Genomic DNA, 16114 nt, shown 5'->3' on the forward strand with positions numbered 1-16114 from the left:
GTCATTAGATGGGAACTATGGTGATGTCCACAAAACTGAGGCTCAGATGTCGTTAGATTGGAACAATGATGATGTCCACGAAACTAAGGCTCAAATGTCGTTAGATGGGAACAATGAAGATGTCCAACGATATTGAGGTTCAATTCAATTAGACTGGGAACTATGGTGTCCACGAAACTGAGGCTCAGATGTTGTTAGATGGGAATAATAATGTCCCACAAGACTGAGGTTAAAATGTCATTTGATGGAAACAATGATGATGTCCAACGAGACTGAGGCTAAGATGTCATTAGATGGGTACAATGATGGTATCCAATGAGGCAGAGGCTCAGATGTCATTAAATAGGAAGAATGATGTCCATAAAACTGAGGCTCAGTTGTCATTAGATGGGAACAATGATGTCCCACAAGACTGAGGCTAAGATGTCATTCGATGGGAACAATGATGATGTCCAACGAGACTGAGGCTCAATTATCGAACTGTGCACATCATAGAACTAGGTAAGAATTGCTCAACTAGCCTTGTTTAGTACTGATTGTGTGTCAGTTACTAGGAACAAGACAACAGTTAACTACTGAGAGTACAGCCACAGATTCAGACAGCAGACAACGTGTTGAGGCTAATACTGTAGGCAATGATCCGTTTTATTTCTGTGTTAACAGCTCCTTCTATTTCCCACAGACATTCTTAAAGCAATCCTATCAGACTCTCCCATTAGAATCCAAGAATAGAGTTTTCCTACTCTTCATATTAAGAATGACATAGTATTTTTGTAAAAATCCAAGAGCAATCCACTAGAAAGGATATGAGAAACAATCCTGAAAAGAGCAGGCAACTATTTCCCTTTTGAGGCAGAAATAAATAGCTGTGCAGCAATAATGCTACCACACGCTCTTGCAAAAGGCGAGTGATATAAAATGTATTGTATTGTTTCTGTCTTTGCAGGAGCGCATATGAACACTTCTGTATCCCTGACAAACTGCATCCTTGGAAACCTGCCTTGGAGGAAGCTGCCCGTTTACGTGCTAGCACAGGGTGTGGGCTCCTTCCTTGCTGCTGCTGTCATATACTCTCTCTATTATGGTACAGTTTTCTGCTTAACACTTGCTTGTTAATGGTGTGAAATGCCAACATAGCCTGCAAGGGAGACACCTGGCGGCTTATTGATTGCCACAGATGTAGGACAGCAAAAATATTTGTGGTACCCAGGACAAATGGGGATGGGTTGATATGGTGGAAGGCATAAAACGAGTTGTAAACATGAGTCACGACATAGAAAGAGAAGGCAGACAATAAAGAGGCATTTCTAGATCTGCTACTACTTACAGGCAGCAATATACATATTTACGCCAGTGTTGCAAGGTGATGAGAACTCTGGGGCATATTACCTAGAAGTGCGTTAATAAACGCACATCGCACATCTTCATATCGCCGGATTTTTTCGCCGTGATAGCGCGCAATTATCAATGTGCATCACGTAAGCGAAATGAAATCCGGCGATAGTCGGCGATATGGCACATTAGCGCATGAAAACAACCGTTGTTTTCACGCGCTAATGTGTGCATTGATAATATGGGGGGGTGGATTCAGCTTTATGATCCACACCCCCATGTTATCAATGCCTAAGCCCTGGTCAGAGCAGGCGTTGGGAGACCTGCGATAAACAAGTTTATTGCAGGTCTTTTCCTCCCAACGCCGGCCTGGTGATAGGGTGTTCCCACCTCCAACCACATTTTACATGTGGTTGGACGTGGGAACGCCCACTTTGCATGTCATTTGCGATGTTTGTCACCGACATGCAAAGTGGGCTTGAGCCAGGCGTTCCAATGCCCTTGTGGATAGGGCTCTAGAAGTATCGCCGCTTTCTCGGCACAATTCGCCGAAAAAGCGGCAATACTTCCCCTTGCTAATATGCCCCCCAGTTCCTTCAGGTATCTGGAGATGGACCTTTAGGCCTAATTTGAGTGAGGAACATGATCGGATTACTGGCGTGCTCCAGTGGAGGGGTCTGGAAGATGAATTTATTGGAATCTAGATGCAGCGCTTCGAAGTTTGGATGCTGTGAGATTTTAATTGGTGGCGCTTAGATTGCAGGAGTGTCTGTTATAGAGATGCAAAGATACTTTGGAGATATGTCTTGAATACTCATAAGAGCTGTTTGCCGAGGGCCCTGTTTTGGGCAGAGACACGTCCGACTTGGTGACAAAAGGCAGAATTGCCTTAGTGGTAGTGATTTTGGAGAAGTAGCAAAATTGCTAGCTGATAGGGAAGAGTGTGGGATATGCTTGTGTGGTAGAGAAAGTAGGTTGTTGATTGTGCATAGGAGTGTTTGGGAGCAAGAATGCATTGAGGCGCTAAGATTTAAAATGCAAGTTGATGTATCAATCTCTAGGGCCAAAGATAGCTCAGAACAGACTAGTTTGAATGCCTGAAGGTTTTCAGGGGTCTTGTTTGTTGTTTGACACAGGGTAAAGTTGTGAGAGTGAAAGTGTGCAAAGGATATTGTGAGTCAAAAGTCTGCTTCAGAACATTATTGAAGTGGTCTAACCATGTGGATTGTTGTGGGGGTTTGAGATTGAAATGGGCGTGGCTTAGAAAAGATGGGAGGGTCTCTGTGAAGTCTTTTCTTTTACCCAAGATGTGGAACAACATCCCATAACCCAGTGCTTAATTTGAGCCGGAGGTCGCCAGTGGGGATCACCAGCACTTGTTTTTGGGGACCGCCACTTACTTTTCCACTTCAGACATTTACTGAGAACAAGTGAGGGAAAAGCACCCAAAGCAGAAAGGCAGAGGAGAAAGACAGAGAAACCATTACCAAGGGTGAAAGCAGTAATCTTCAAAAGTGAGATGAATATGGGGCAGGAAGTAAATTAAAGATACATGAGGTGGATTTAAGTCTACGCCGCTTTGGTTTCGGCGCGCCAAGGTTTAATTGCATCACTCGCAGGCTTCTGCGCAGATCCTTGGGCACCGGTACTCACTCCTGTACAAACTAAACACTGATGTAACCATCAGGACAGCCCCAACCCCGCTCCAGCTTAGGAAAGAGCTGAAGACACATCTCTTTAGCAAGTGTTACAACACAATGCAGCAACACTCCTCTCTGCTCTCAGGACCCACCTACCCCTCCAATGCCTCAAAGAGCCCATCTCTGTCTTTGTACCTTTACAGTGCTCCGCAGCCTCCTGCCGCGGATTAATAATCAAATACTACATACTTCAGTACATCCATCCATACATACACCATACATACATACATAACAAATGGAAAGAGGACTGCAGGGACACTGACAAAAATATATATTACAAGATGGTCACGGAGGAAGGGTCTGTGGTGGGAAGAGAGTGGGACGGTGTGTTGGAGAAAGGGTAAGAGAGTGGGACAGTGTGTTGGAGAAAGGGGAAGAATGTGGGATGGTGTGTTGGAGAAAGGGGAAGAGAGTGGGACGGTGTGTTGGAAAAAGGGGAAGAGTGGGACGGTGTGTTGGAGAAAAGGATTGGCCCAAAGTTTGGCCTTCGTCGTGTGTGACTGCAGAGCGTGCGTTGGTGAGAGTGTGGCCAGAGTGGAGCTGGAAGAGCAGCATCTTCAGAGGATGGTGGCTCAGATGGATCAAAGCCTCCGGGGATGATGGCAGGAGTGAGAGCGTCACGGGACCTGGAGTGATGCAGAGTGATACTATGGGCTCTAAATAGAGGAATTGTTGAAAGAGTGTGATGCTCAAAGCAGGACATTTTGAGGAATTGCTCTGCGAGGAATGGAGGTTTGTTGCAGCCTGGGTGGGCGTCCCATAAGAAGAAATAAACAATGAAAGATGCTTTTGTGGTCCCTCTTGAAGGATGGTGAGAGGTTGATTTCAAGGAATTGTGAATGTCAGAGAATGGAGGTGATCTTGTGTGACTATGAGGAGACCAGAGGTTTTAGAGAAGCAACTCAAGGAGTAAGAGGCGAGCAGTGATGTCCTGTTGAAGCTGGAATGATTGGAATGTTGATTAGAGCAGTGAAAGTGGTGTAAAGATGGAGTCCCCCGGGTGAGAGGAGTGATGTACAATCAAAGTACCTCAGGTCTTCTTTATGCAACAGGGGCCTTGGTAAGGTTATTAAATATGAGGTGAGAAATATATTCAGTGGTATCCTAATGCAGAAAGAACTATTTAGATGCAGGTGGCCAGTGGTATACGATATTTAGCAGTGCAGCTGAGAGCAGTGGACAGTAGCTATATTCAGGTCCTTTGGGAGTACAAATATGAAGACAGCAGCCTAATGTTGTATACAAGCAAGACTTAAACAGCTCTACAGCAAGTCCAAGTGATGCTTCTGTTCATAGTTGTTCAGATCATAGTCTCAGGACACATTGCCTCTGCTGAGGCAGAAGGAACGGTTCTGGTGGCAGTTCAGTGTTTATTTCAATACTGTAGATGAATATTGTACACTGAATACCCTCTAGGAGAGCAGTCAGTGTGTTGTGCGCCACACTGCACCGAGGCATCTCCACAGTGCTGTGTGCATCTGTAAGGGTAACTTTAAACTTTTGAAAAGGTGCTGGGTCAGACCTCCAGACAGAGGAGTTTCCAATTCGATTAGACTTTTTTCGACAGGTTAAAAACATCCATAAAAGTGCATACAGTAAATATACAACATAAAAGGCATGGTTGCCTAAAAACAGATATTAAAAGACAGCCCCTCTTCGGCCCTTTGTTCATATCTAACACACACTGCTTTTCCTGTGGTGTTGCCCCTGCCCCCCTTTAAAAAGTGCGACATTAAAAAGTACAAAGGGGTCTCCAAGTGCAAACAGGTATCTCAGTGAATTTTTAGAGTCGCGAATGTTCAGTGTAAGAAAAATTGGTTTGAGGTAATAACTCGTAAGATTCTTATAGAATTCACAAACAGCATAAAGTGCTGAGTGCATTGTTTGGACCGACCAACACAGGGGTCATGTCCAGTGGGGGTTTGTACTGTGCCCAAAAGTAACAAAAGGAATTTACTCTTGTTATTGAGGAAACCCCTGTAAAAAAGGGTCTACAATTTCCCGCCTTCTTCCTGCAAGTCATTGAATAAGGTTTGGTTTTATTAATCACCATTTTCTTAGATTCCATAAAGGCCCCAAATGCATTCATCAGCTTCTGCAGGCCAATGGGTGTCCTGGATAATAAAACTGCATCGTCAGCGTATAACAACACAGGAACGGGATGTCCGGCAATGCTGGGCACATTGGCCTGCAGAGCATGAAGGGCACCATCAACCCCATTAGAGTCAGTTTTCAAAGCAGCCCCCTCCCAAAGCCTGAACACATTGGCCTCTCTTAGGAGAATCAAATCAGGGTCTGGACCCAGACAGTCATTGTCCTCTCAGCTGAAATTGACAAGAAGGCTTTTCATAATATAACTGGATAATGCCAACTAAGAACTCGACTCCTAAAGGCCACCCGATGGGGGATGTTAATGATTGGTGCATCTCTGCTGGTCTGGCTGGATAAAAGTTTGCACAGCTGTTCAGTGCTCAGTTTAGTATTAGGTGATTCAGTCCAATGTAAGCCAATCAGTAACTGTAAAAGCACTGGGGTGATATAAGTTTTGTTTGTTTACTTCTTCCTCAGAGGCACTGATTAACTACTGTGGAGGAAACCTTACAGTGACAGGGCCATGTGCCACGGCAGGCATCTTTTCTACCTACCCTGAAGCGTACCTGTCTCTGGGAGGCGGGTTTCTGGACCAGGTGAGTGATGGAGGCAGCTGTACCAGTGCATATTGATCTAGTGCTCACATCACTGCTTGTGTGATTGACTTGCTTTTTCCAGTGGGTGAACTGGATGATGTTGATGTCTTTTTAATGCCCCAAAGGTAGAATAGCTTTAAATGTCAACTGCATTACTGCAAGTCGCTCACAGTTTAAGTATCCCTACTGTCTGCTGAGGCCCTTCTCCAGTTAGTGCTGTCAAAGATAAGATGGTAAACAAACAGAGGTGCCGCCCAGTGTCCCTAGGAACCTGGTAGATGTTTGTAAACAAAGAATGTGGGTCCCTCAGGGGAAGCTTAAGCCTCTACTTCCCAGCGGTTAATTTGTTAAAAAAAATAAGTGCCTGGGCTCTGGTCAGGAGGCAGCTTGCACCAGCCCATTTCTCCTGTTAGCGCCACCTAAAACACAACCAACTACTAAACATGAAAGTGGGGAGCGGATGTGGTGTAATGGCCAGAGCTGCCGACTTCGGTGCTGGGGAACAGGGTTTGAGTCGGTGCGTCGGCTCAACAACCTCTGATTCTGGGCAAAACACTTCATCTCCCCATAAATTAATGTGTCCTTAACTGGTGCTCATTATAAGCACCGGTGTTGATGATTAAGTACCGGTGCTGAGCACCAAAAACCACTGGCTCAAATTAAGCACTGGTGCTTCCAAAGCAAAAGAGAAACACGTAGCCATAGAAAGGAATTCAGGTTGACCAACTATTTGAAGGATACCCATACATTCTTCTCTGCACAGTCCTGTGCAGGTCTAGGGCATGCACAATTATATATGACACAGTTACAAAACTTAACAAATTATATTAAGTAGGTGCTCTTGGTGTAGGCGGCCCAGTGTGAGTGTTACGTGAAAAAGTCAGTGAACAAGAGGTGCACAGTGGAACATACAGCATACAATGTTGACTTATAGATGCACAAATTCGAGAGCAGGGAAGCCCTGCATTCAAGGCCCCACATATGGCACTTTGTAATAAGGTCAAGCGACATTCTGTTGTCACGTGTATTGCTTTTGCCTAAGAAGCACAGACCTAAGCTTCCCCTGAGAAAGCCACATTATTTGCCAGACGATCAGAGTGGGGTCGAGCTGGTCAAAGGGCCTGCAGGTTGAAGGAAATGCTGCCAGTAAATTCTTCCTTCCATGGATTCTGCACTTGGTCTAGAAATATGAGGATTTTTTATTACCACCCTATGCTACAGCAGATCCTAAGTGTAGAAGAGCTACAGGGAATAATCTTATAACACAAGTAATGCTGTGTCAGACATATGCTTCTAACACAAGAGTTACACCTTGTCAGACATACAGTGATGGACATTTCAACTTGTTGGAACGCAGAAAAGAGTCCTTTGCACTTCACCTTCGGGAAATGTATGTGTATATATATATATATATTTCCGCACAATCCACTCCAATCAGGCTAGAAGAATGACCAGCACACCGATATCGTAAGTGATGCTTTTTAATTCAAGCCCCTAACCCCCACAACAGACGCGTTTCGCCAAAAGGCTTCGTCAGTGTCAACCTGTGCATTACTACACGGCGCCATTTAAAGCCACTTTCCACATTCCCATCAACAACATAGATGACGGTTAGTTTGTGATTAGAAAACAAATATAGCGGCCATCTTTTAGTATGCAAATAAGCAAATAGATTCATGTTTCCCAAACGGCGCTATGTACAATAAAGTGCTTTAGTGCAAATTAAAAACAAATGTAGCAACAAGTTACTATTTCATTATGTATGCGTATCTTTTGAGACAAATTGATTGAGCATTTCCACACAGCGCTAAGAATTGGCAGTAATCTATTTGGCATACTACCCATTTTTTGCCATAATCCCACCAGACTCACAAAAATATTGCCCTGAATGGGCCTATCTGGGTTCCTAGTTGGAACAATACTAAATTGAGCCCTGAATGGGCGATCTTAGTCCAAGGAAACAGTTGAATAATGCTCAAATTTACATTTCACAGGCATGCATTCACAGGATTAAGTTATTGCATTCTAAGATGTTATTTTCAATGCTGTAACTGAATCACTGCCAATCTATAGGTGTACCCACATCTCTTCATTGTTATTTAATCCCCAGGGGACCATTGTTTTTAGACCGATGATATATTTTGACTCTAGAGTCCGAAGTGATCTTTCCCTGTCTCCTCCCCTCTCCGTGCGCTCCACCTGATCTATACAGTAAAAGCCGAGCAGATCCCTGTCGCTTTGGTGGAGCTCTGCGAAATGCCGTGCCACAGGGTACGACTTATCTCTATTCGCAATCGCACGCATGTGTTCAAGGATGCGCATCTTTGTAGGTTTGATAGTACTACCTATATAGCATTTTCCGCATGGGCAGAGGAGGCAGTAGATAGTGTAGTCAGAGTTACAATTAAGTAATTTTTTGATTGTTCTCTCTGGTTCATTTTCATCGGTTCTGCCTGGGTATGTTTTAGTTGTTTTACTGTTTTTACAGGCCTTGCAGCCTAGACATGGGAAAAATCCTTTTAAGTTGGAGAGTTGCAAAGTTTTTTTCTTGGACGTAAAATGACTATGGACAAGATGGTCCGCCAGTGATTGACTACGTTTATATGTTATTACTGGTCGCTCTGGAAGGACTCTTTTCATTATATGGTCAGTGCCAAGGATATGCCAATTTTTTTGAAATATGTGCATGATCCTTCCTGACTTCACATTGAAAGTTGTTATCATTCTGGGAATCTCATCTTGTTTTTGTACAGGTTTAGCTACCAGAAGTTCCTCTCTCCGAATTTCCTTGGATTTCTCCTCAGCAATATTTAATATATTGTGGGAGTATCCTCTAATCTGAAATCTTTTTTTGGCCTCCTCTTTCGCCTGAATGTACTCCTCCTCATCCGAGCAGTTTCTTTTCAGGCGTAGGAGTTCGCCGAAGGGTACGTTTGCAATAAGACATTTGGGGTGATGGCTTGCTGCATGCAAAACAGCATTCCCTGCTGTAGGTTTTCTATACAAATGGGTTTGAATCTTTCCCCTGTTGACATAAACTTCTAGATCTAGGTAGTAAACGCTGGTGTCACTTATTGTACTGGTGCATTTGAGATTCCACACGTTGTCGTTTAACGCAGCAATATAATCCTCAGCCGAGGTTCTACTACCGCGCCAAACCACAAAAAGGTCATCTATATACCTTGTCCATAGTAAGATGTTATCTGTCCACTGGTCATAGGCCTCCCCCCAGGCCTCGTGCTTCTCCCACCAGCCGACGAACAAGTTCGCGTAGCTGGGAGAGAAGCACGAGCCCATTGATGTCCCTCTGACCTGCCTGTATAGCTGTCCTGCACATAGAAATATGTTATTATACAAACAGAATCTCATCATTTGTATTAACATTTCATTGTGTTCCCGGAATTGGTCATGTTTTTTATCCAGGAACCACTTTGCCGCTGCAAGACCGTTTTCATGAGCTATGCAGGTATAGAGGTTCACAACGTCAAGAGTTATTAGTAGGAAACCAGGTTCCCAAGCGATACTGTCAATTAACCGCAAGAAGTCTTGTGTATCCCTTACATATGAGGGAAGTTCCTTCACAATTGGTGCAATATATCTGTCAATAAATCTGGATGCATTCTCCAATAGACTGCCTATTGAAGAGACGATCGGTCGTCCTGGTGGTCTTTTTGGATTTTTGTGGACCTTTGGCAGGTGATAGGTGGTAAAATGGGTGCTTCACACTGCAGGTATAAGAATTCGTCCATATTAAGCATTCCTTGTTGTTTCCAATCCACCAGCAGTTTCTGGAAATCCATGGTGCTTTTGACGTATTCTGCCCTGTTAATTATCGTGTAACAGTCCACATCTCTCAATTGTCTGAGAGACTCCTGCTGATAATGTTCTTTTGTAAAAATCACGATGTTTCCACCCTTATCAGAGGGTTTGATCTCAATGGACTCATCGTTCCGCAGAGACTTAATTGCTTCCCATTCTTTGCGTGTTATATTTGAATCCTTAACATTCATTTTCTCTTTGGCCAGCTTTTCAAGGTCCACAAGAATTGCATCACTGAAGATATCAATCACATCATTTTGGGTTTTAGGGAGTTTTTTTGATTTGTTTTTCATGTTACTTGGATCTCTGATCTGTTTGCTCCCACTTTGTGAGAGTTGTGTACTATCACTTTCGTTGTTTGATGTTGGAGATACTGTGTTGTTCATTGTATCCAGTAGTTGTGTCAAGGTTCCGGTTAAAGTGTCATTATCATTGATTTGTGCTTCTGTATTCGGATGTTTACTCGGATGCATTGCAAAAATCTTCTGGAAATTCAGCTTTCTAATATATCTGAAAAGATCAATTTTCGTATCAACAAGATTGAAATCGTTGGACGGACAGAAGCTTAGGCCTTTTTTGAGTACATTCTCCTCTTCCTTGGTTAGTTCTCTTGTGGAGAGGTTAATGATGGTTTGATCTTCTGTTTCTTTTACCATTTCGCGCGTCTGGAGATGCTCCTCATTACTCTTGGCGAGGCGGTAGCAACGTTTCCCCCTCTTGCCCCTCCTTGTTTTCCTCTTTGATTTTGTGCTGGGGGGTGATTTCGTTGTTGTGGCCTCTGTCTCGTTTCTTTTATGATCTGAAATTCGTCGAAAAAAAACATTCTCCTTTTGTGCATCTCTGGCTTTCTCTCTGTTTACTCGAGCCTCCGCTCCCTCCTCATCTGAGATATCTACTTCAGATTCAGAGGTTTCTGCATTACTTAGTCCGGAGATGCCTTGCGCAAGGCGTTTTCTAGTGGCATCAAATTTCCGAGCAAACGTCAGAATTCTCCCCGACATGTAATCTTGCTCGTCTCTTTGGAATTTATTTTGTTTTCTCTTCCTGATTCCAAGTTCATTTTCTTTTACTCTTTTTAACATTGTTGATCTTAGGTCATCACTCGTTTTCGTGTCTTTTTCATTTGCGATCGTTTTTTCCAAGTCTGCTATTTCTTTAAGACAATCATCTCTGTCTATCCATGCGTATTTAATAAGCATCCTTACCATTCCTTTTGCAGATTCAGCCGTATATTCTGCCCATTCTTTCAATAGGGCTGGGTTTGGCCTTTCATATGATGGTACTGTAAAAATACGCAAGTTAGAAAGTTAGAAAGTTAGAAATTAGCATTTAAAAAAAGCCTTAGAAATTCACTGAAAAAACCATAGGTTTCAGGGAAAGTTATAGTTAGTTGCACATTTCACTCGTACAAAACCAGAGAAATTCCCCCGTTATAGTTAGTTCAGCTAACTCGCACAACCGCAATGCACTGCTGATGACGTTACATATTACCCCGCCACACATGTTTTTTACTGCCCCCGAGACCTGGCCCACCGGGGGCTTCAATTAAACGGAGTGCTCTCCGCATACACAATTGTGCAGGCATGAATTTAAGACATGTCTGAACATATTATTCACAACAAACAATGGTTAAAGAAATCTTTGGAATTTGGGAGACAAGGAGTGTATGAGCTGTCTCCGGTGCAGCTGTCCACGAACACAACCAATACATTAGAGCCTGTGGTATGTTTCAGAAAAGGTGTGGGTTGGGCGAATGGCATGGTCTGGGAAGGATTCCAGAAGGTTAGGGTGTAATCCATATAAGGGGCTGGACATTTGACAAAAAACAGGCCTAACGCCTGAAGGCAGGTCATTGCTACTGAGAAAGAAATCAGACACTCGGGAAAGATGATTGAAGCTAAACACGTTTAATGCAAACAACAGTAGACCATACTCCTTATGGTGGGGGGACAATAAAATCCCCATTACACCGTTCACTTGTTTTTAGTACCATATAGCTGCCAGTCACATTAAAACTTATTTGATAACTATAATGGTTTTTAAATTCACTCACAGTCCCCCACTTACTTTAGAAGTACATCCCTGTTTTCAGGTGTATGCCCGCCCTCTACCAAATCAAGTTTCTAGTGGGCGAGGACTGGTCGATGATGAAGCATGACACAAGGTGGTATCTGAGACCAGGCCTTCATTTTTTTGTGAGCTGGCCCCACTCACTATTTAATACTTGAAACACCTTGGTCTTTATACAAGGAGTGGCCCCGTTTATGTTAAACATTTGATGTTGGAGGCTGCCTGCTAATAGCGCCCCACGCCTCAGGTTCCCTCCCCAGGACCGTCCTGGGGTTAGTGTGGTTATATATAATGCAAACAACAGCCAGAAAGCATCAAAACTATTCTAAGTGCCGATTGCCATTGCAATGGACCAGCGCCCAGCTGTCTAATCAGTTGGAGCATCTAATGCTAAAGTTTGCACACTTTTTTTTCAATGTAATAAGTGAAGGAAATGACACGTGATCAAACAGAGACTTCAGATATACTCACATACACTAAGGAGCAGGCGCCAGGCTCTTCTTGTGGGAAGGATGTGAGAAGACCTTGAGGACAGGCTATGGTAAAAAGACTAACCACTAAATCTGCAGTTCTCGCTAAGTTGTGCCGGCTTCACAATGAAGAGACGCTTACTTGAACAGTCAGGTTTATGTACATTGTACAACATGGGATAACATGACGGAAGTGCCTTTAAAATATGTGTAAATGTGCTACGCTAATGCTTTAGTATGCTGTAAGCAGGTATAACAAGGAATTCACAATTGTTAATACACACAGCTAGGTATATGAAAAAGTATGTTCTCGCTATGATGTGCTCTGGTGGGTAATGGCAGATATCTCGACTTACCGCCATCATGTACATTGTAAGCACTTTGTATGTCACCTTAGAGTGCATTGTCTGTATGATCCTCTTACTCTCGGTTGCTAGCTTTGCATGGCATATAACACCGCCATGTGTCATCAATCACCTGCTTCCATGACTGGAGCCCATCGATTTCTGTATACATTTACAGAGCCATGGTATTGTATGTGCAGCCTTATAACTCAGTAGCTACACAGAATATCCCACAATCCAGAACCTCCCTCAAGTTAGCTGCAAACCTGCACATCATGTACTGTTCCACTAACGATGATAGAGTGTGCTTGCAGCCATGACCAGGTCTTGCACCCTAAACCTGAAGACAATATACCATGTTACACTCTCCCTACTCATGGCTAACAAGAGGCCTGTACCAGAAAACAATGGCATGGGTTAGAACTGCTGCAAGGCTTTTCTGTTAGGTGTTGCATATGCTTCAGAAAGAGACCTTACTCTGTTACCCTAAAAGTTCATCCAAGGCACAACTTATGCCAGCATGATCATTTCCTGCTGCAAAAACTGATCAGCTTGATTTCATGTCTTGAAATATTTCATTGTGACCTGTTGGTTTTGGTTCTACAGGTGATTGGCACAGCAGCACTCTTGCTCTGTATTATGGCCATCAATGACCAGAGGAACAACCCGGCATTGAATGGAATCCAAGCTCTTCTCGTTGGAATTCTAGTGGTCTTAATCGGCATGGCCATGGGGATGAATTCTGGATATGCTATCAACCCAGCCAGAGACCTTCCTCCGAGGATCTTCACTGCACTAGCAGGCTGGGGATCAGAAGTCTTCTGGTAAGCTTTGCACTTTCAGCAAATCATTTAAGGACTGGGAAAAATATTACTATAAAATGTACCTATTCATCCTGAGAATAGACCCCACAGTTAGCCTGAATTGCACCTTTCTTTAGATAAGCTTAGTAGCAATGTTGTTTAGGCCCCAATACCTGGCCCCAAAGACCACAAGACGCCACATTGGATAACGGGTGCTCAAATGTATTTTCAAACACAACTTTGGAACAAATCAATGAATTTCGCTTCTGTTTTTAAAAAAAAATATTGAGCAGTCAATTGTTTACAAAAAACAATCTAACATAATTTTTGCTAAATCTCTTAAATTCCTAGCAACATTGAAAAGAACAAAAACAAATGTTTCACACAATAAGCCAATTATCATACAAAGTGAAATGACAGAAGTAGGGGGTTTCAGAATACTTACATTCATCTCCCAAAACGAGGAGAAGGGTTCAAAACGCGTCAATACTTTGGGAAATACCAAACAAGTGCATTTAAAACAGAATACTACTGGAGTTTGGAGTTTCTGTAAGTAGTAGTAGGATAGGAGTAGTGTAGTCTCCCCGAGCTCTGTAGAAGCACAGTTTGGGCCAGGCCCACTTCGTTAGGAGCACCAAAATAATTTAAAAAAAGATTTTAAAAAAGCTCCTTTGAGGCTTGTACAAAGTCGGAACATGAGCAATGTAAGGTTGGTTTGGTTGTAGAATTGTGCCAAATTATCGTTTTTGGTTCATATAGAGTTCTTTTGTATTAATGATACACACTTTAGTATTTTTGATTATTTGAATATGTATGTATATATTCGTCGAGTATATGTAAAAAAATTCTAGAAATTAATGTGTAACTAAATAAATTATTTTTCCAAAAATTCAAAAAAAATGACCAAATAAATGATGAGCATAACAATTTGGGTGTGATATCAAAAATTTGAGTGAGATTGTGAAAGCGCATCAGTATTGGCAAGTGTGATGTTTTTGAATTTTCTAAAAAGTGACATTTTTAAAATGATAATCAACAACCTAACTTTGCCATCAAATAGGGAAGTGATGGCTGGCTTGTACCAAGGGTGGTGCGGCACAAAAATGTAAAAAAAAATACAAAATGTACTTACTTTTCTAACTTGCTGCTAGATTTCACCCACCCTCGGGTGTCTTCTCTCCTCCTGGAAGCACCTGGCCAGTAAACTGCACTACCCAGTCCCGGCTCTGCTCTCACAGTGTGAGAACAGCTCCAGGATCGGATAGAGCAGGATCTTACAGCGCTCCTAAAAGAACTGGAGGCCTGTGTTTTCTCGAACCCTGCTGTCTAAGACAGCTAGGTTCCAGAACTTTAAAATGTGCATGTCTGTTTGGCCGGCCGGCCCAAGATAACCATAATGTATGGTTAGACTTCTTCTCAATAGTGAGCCTTGCCATTAATATGTTTTGTTTGCTTGTTAGCTCCTGATTCCCCCAAGAGAAAATAAGATGTGCAGTTAGCATCCGTTAAAAAGCAGAGATTAAAATAAATAAATGCAAATAAATCTAAAGCATGAACGCATCTGCAGGCTTAAGAATGATGCCACCTCATAATTAAGGTGTAAGAAGGAGCCACAGTTTGGAATTTCTTGAAAGATCATATGGTCCAATAGTTTCTTGTTGGGCAGTGAATATGAATTTACATCTTGGATCATGATCAGAGGCTCCTTTGGACATGCAATCAGTGATTCTATTATGCAGGGAAATTGCAACTCCATTTATAATCCTGCGAGTGATGCAAAGTGCTTTGATGGATGTATATTGGGCATTTTGGGGCCTGCGTTTTTTTTAAAACTGTGAGATGTAGTCCAGGGAATACAAAAGGAGAAATAACCTTGCAGCTGAGATTTGGATAATTTATTCATTCAAAGGATGCGAAGGAACCCAGAGGTAAAGTCTGTTAGTTAAAGATGGCAATCAGAGTTCAGTTTGTACTCTGTTGTGGTAGATGGATCACTGAGAGAATATCGTAACCAAAAATATATTGTGTGGACAGATTATCGTGTCAAAAATACAGAGGACCAAAATATTGAGAAGGCAAGCGCAAATAGGTACGTATAGATTTACTATTCTTAACTCCACATCAACGAACCTTGAAGCTATTTAAATCATCAAGGTACATATATGTAGAGTTATATACAGTAAAACTTTACTCACCTATAAAAACTTACCTTCACAATATTTTTGTCTTCGTTATTGACACAATAATTTGTCCTAAACACTAAACACTGTGGTAGATATTCCAAAAGAAAGCTGTTGCAGTGAATAAACTAAGAAAGGTGTAGGTAAGCTAACGTCAAGTTCAAATATTCGAATGACAACCTTCACAAAGACATTGTTGTATAAAAACTATATCCTTTATTCCAAATCAATTTCATGCGCTATCCTTCATCAATTAATCACATGCTGATGAAAAAACGCACATGAAATGTAACTGCAACCCAACACCGAATTTTGAAAAACTACTTATGATAATTTTTGATGGAGCAAAGGAAGAAAGAATGATTAATGACAAAGAGAAGGAATATTTAAGATCTTCAAATCCCGAAAGACCCAAAATTTCAAATGCGTTTTTGAAATTATTTGTCTTATGCATTTTTCTTTTGTCTATAGCAATTGCCTCTAATATTCCCCCCCTTGAGGAAGAAGTGGGGCCCAAAATGTATTGGGCTATAGGCGATCAATAAAGAAACAAGCAATGTTCATAAAGTTAAAAGTATGAAAAATAAGGCATGAAATTTAGTTGGAATAAAGTATATACATTTGACACAATGAAGACTCCGGATCAAGGTTGTCATTTGAATATTTGAACTTGAAAAAATTATGGTGTGAGAGGAATAAGATCTGCTGC

At 42.2% G+C, this 16114-nt stretch overlaps 2 protein-coding genes across 2 annotated transcripts in view; one reads left to right on the forward strand and one right to left on the reverse strand.

Moving 5' to 3' along the window:
- Positions 1 to 16114, forward strand: part of LOC144817857 (aquaporin-7-like) — a 153937-nt gene that overhangs the window by 132167 nt on the left and 5656 nt on the right. Inside the window, exons 4-6 of the mRNA XM_078674729.1 lie at positions 947 to 1084; positions 5601 to 5719; positions 13029 to 13246. Coding sequence (XP_078530855.1) covers positions 947 to 1084; positions 5601 to 5719; positions 13029 to 13246 — 475 coding nt within the window. The remainder of the gene's footprint in view (positions 1 to 946; positions 1085 to 5600; positions 5720 to 13028; positions 13247 to 16114) is intronic.
- Positions 8025 to 16114, reverse strand: part of TPGS2 (tubulin polyglutamylase complex subunit 2) — a 154426-nt gene continuing 146336 nt past the window's right edge. The window contains exon 7 of the mRNA XM_078674728.1: positions 8025 to 10820. Coding sequence (XP_078530854.1) covers positions 10785 to 10820 — 36 coding nt within the window. The 3' untranslated portion in view covers positions 8025 to 10784. The remainder of the gene's footprint in view (positions 10821 to 16114) is intronic.

Source organism: Lissotriton helveticus, chromosome 2_1 (genome assembly GCF_964261635.1).
Source record: "Lissotriton helveticus chromosome 2_1, aLisHel1.1, whole genome shotgun sequence".
Classification (NCBI taxonomy): domain Eukaryota; kingdom Metazoa; phylum Chordata; class Amphibia; order Caudata; family Salamandridae; genus Lissotriton; species Lissotriton helveticus.